This window comes from Carex rostrata, chromosome 10 (genome assembly GCF_964058835.1).
Source record: "Carex rostrata chromosome 10, lpCarRost1.2, whole genome shotgun sequence".
Lineage (NCBI taxonomy): Eukaryota > Viridiplantae > Streptophyta > Magnoliopsida > Poales > Cyperaceae > Carex > Carex rostrata.
The window spans coordinates 10,306,479-10,308,159 of record NC_135927.1 but is presented as its reverse complement, the minus strand read 5'-3'; the positions used below and the strand labels follow the sequence as shown (position 1 = coordinate 10,308,159).

Genomic DNA, 1,681 nt, shown 5'->3' with positions numbered 1-1,681 from the left:
CACAAACACTGTTTTTTAAAAAAAAAAATCGGTACAATAAAACATTGAGTGTAGCAATTGTGGCTCATAATGCATCTATCTAACAATAATTAGTTTGACAGATGATCACTTCATAATGATTCTTTTACATGAATGCATCAGCACAATCTATGACAAAACATAATAATTAGACTACTCAATTATCACAGAAGCAACAGGCAATTACTTCCTACATGAAATCCTCAAAACTTCTTTTTATAAAAATAAATTGATCCTTAAACTTTTATTTGCACCAATTTAATCATTAAATATCCTATTTTTTTTAAAGGACCAATTTAGTTATATTGACAAAGTTTGAGGATTAAAATAAAATAAATCTAGTTTTTTCCTATCCTTTACAAAATATGGCGACGATGGCTGGAAATTTCATCTAATCCCTCAAGAGATTGTAACAACGCGGCGGTTACAAAAGGAACAGAGAAACGTGCGGCGGCGGCCGGAGAAGCAAACTGGTACAAAGCACAGACGCCATGCCCGCTCCACGTCAGCGCCGATGATTGCACCGCCGCAATACGGGCAGCTCCCTGGGGCCTGCCATGTGGCAAGCACGTGTTCTTCCTGGTCACAAACCCACACAATACACATCCTACAGACCTTGTTTCTCTCTCTCTCTCTTTCTCTCACCTTGTGGCTGTTGTTAGTAGTGTGAAATGGAGATGGAAGTGTTGATGGTGGAGAGGAGGAAAGAAGAATTGTATTCTAAAGGAAGATGACATCAAAAGGAAGGTGCTAGTGCTATCTTGAATCGTCTGTTGGGGTCTTTTTATTATTGATCCCTCCATAATCCCATTTTTATGTTCATGACCTTTACTTGGTAAATTTTGTGTATAGTATCGATTCCAGAACCTTCTAATATCTTCTTTACCTTCCCGGCACACAACATGCCAACATTAGTATAAGAACTAGTGTTTTTTTCTTTTATTTTTTCAGAAAGGTTTTGATGATAATTTCACATCTTTTGATTAATATTTTTTTTTTACTAAATTGATAGTTTGACTTGTATTTTATTAGATTTTTGTGAAACTTCAGTTTTTGCATCTTAACGATATCTATCACATTACGATCTATGCTAGATCTGCGATCGTAAAAAGCTAGTGTAATAATAGTTGAGCACAAATGCACAATCTCTAAAGGAAAAAATTTAAAATATTTGCATACCAAAAAATAAAAAGTGAAAAGGGACTCATTAAAAGTGCTAATGATTACCTGGAATAGAAATCACTAGCTATCTGCCATTGTGCATTACGGTGCGTGCTTGCACAAACATTTACGCATTTTTTAGACATACTGAGAAGTTTTACTTCATTCCTTTTTAAGAAGAAAGTGTTTAATTGTCTACATATTTTTGTTCATCATTTGTCTATAGTTTTAATTTGCATGAATATTGTAAAACTACTTCTACATGTTGTATAATTATACAATATATCACATAAAATATATCAGTTAATCACAAAACATCCAGTAACTATTTAAAGTGGTCTTATAATAATTAAAAACATATTGCAACTTGCACTACATGACAAAAAAATTATACTTTCAAATGGTACTTTTGAAAATTACAATTATAGGAAGTAGCAGTTAATGTTAGTTATTAGCAGTTATTTTGACAAAAAAAAACATGATAAAAAGGAAAATTTAAATT

General features: G+C 32.6%; 1 protein-coding gene across 1 annotated transcript; it reads right to left on the bottom strand.

Moving 5' to 3' along the window:
• Window positions 1-276: 276 nt before the first annotated feature.
• On the bottom strand, window positions 277-687 carry LOC144560420 (uncharacterized). Its single transcript, XM_078309614.1, has one exon. It carries the CDS (start codon window positions 622-624, stop codon window positions 418-420), a length of 207 nt encoding a protein of 68 aa, XP_078165740.1. The 5' UTR covers window positions 625-687; the 3' UTR covers window positions 277-417.
• Between the last annotated feature and the right edge of the window lie 994 nt (window positions 688-1,681).

Excerpts from the sequence above, each read along its gene's own strand:
- LOC144560420 (XM_078309614.1), bottom strand. The coding sequence starts at position 624 with ATGTGTATTGTGTGGGTTTGTGACCAGGAAGAACACGTGCTTGCCACA.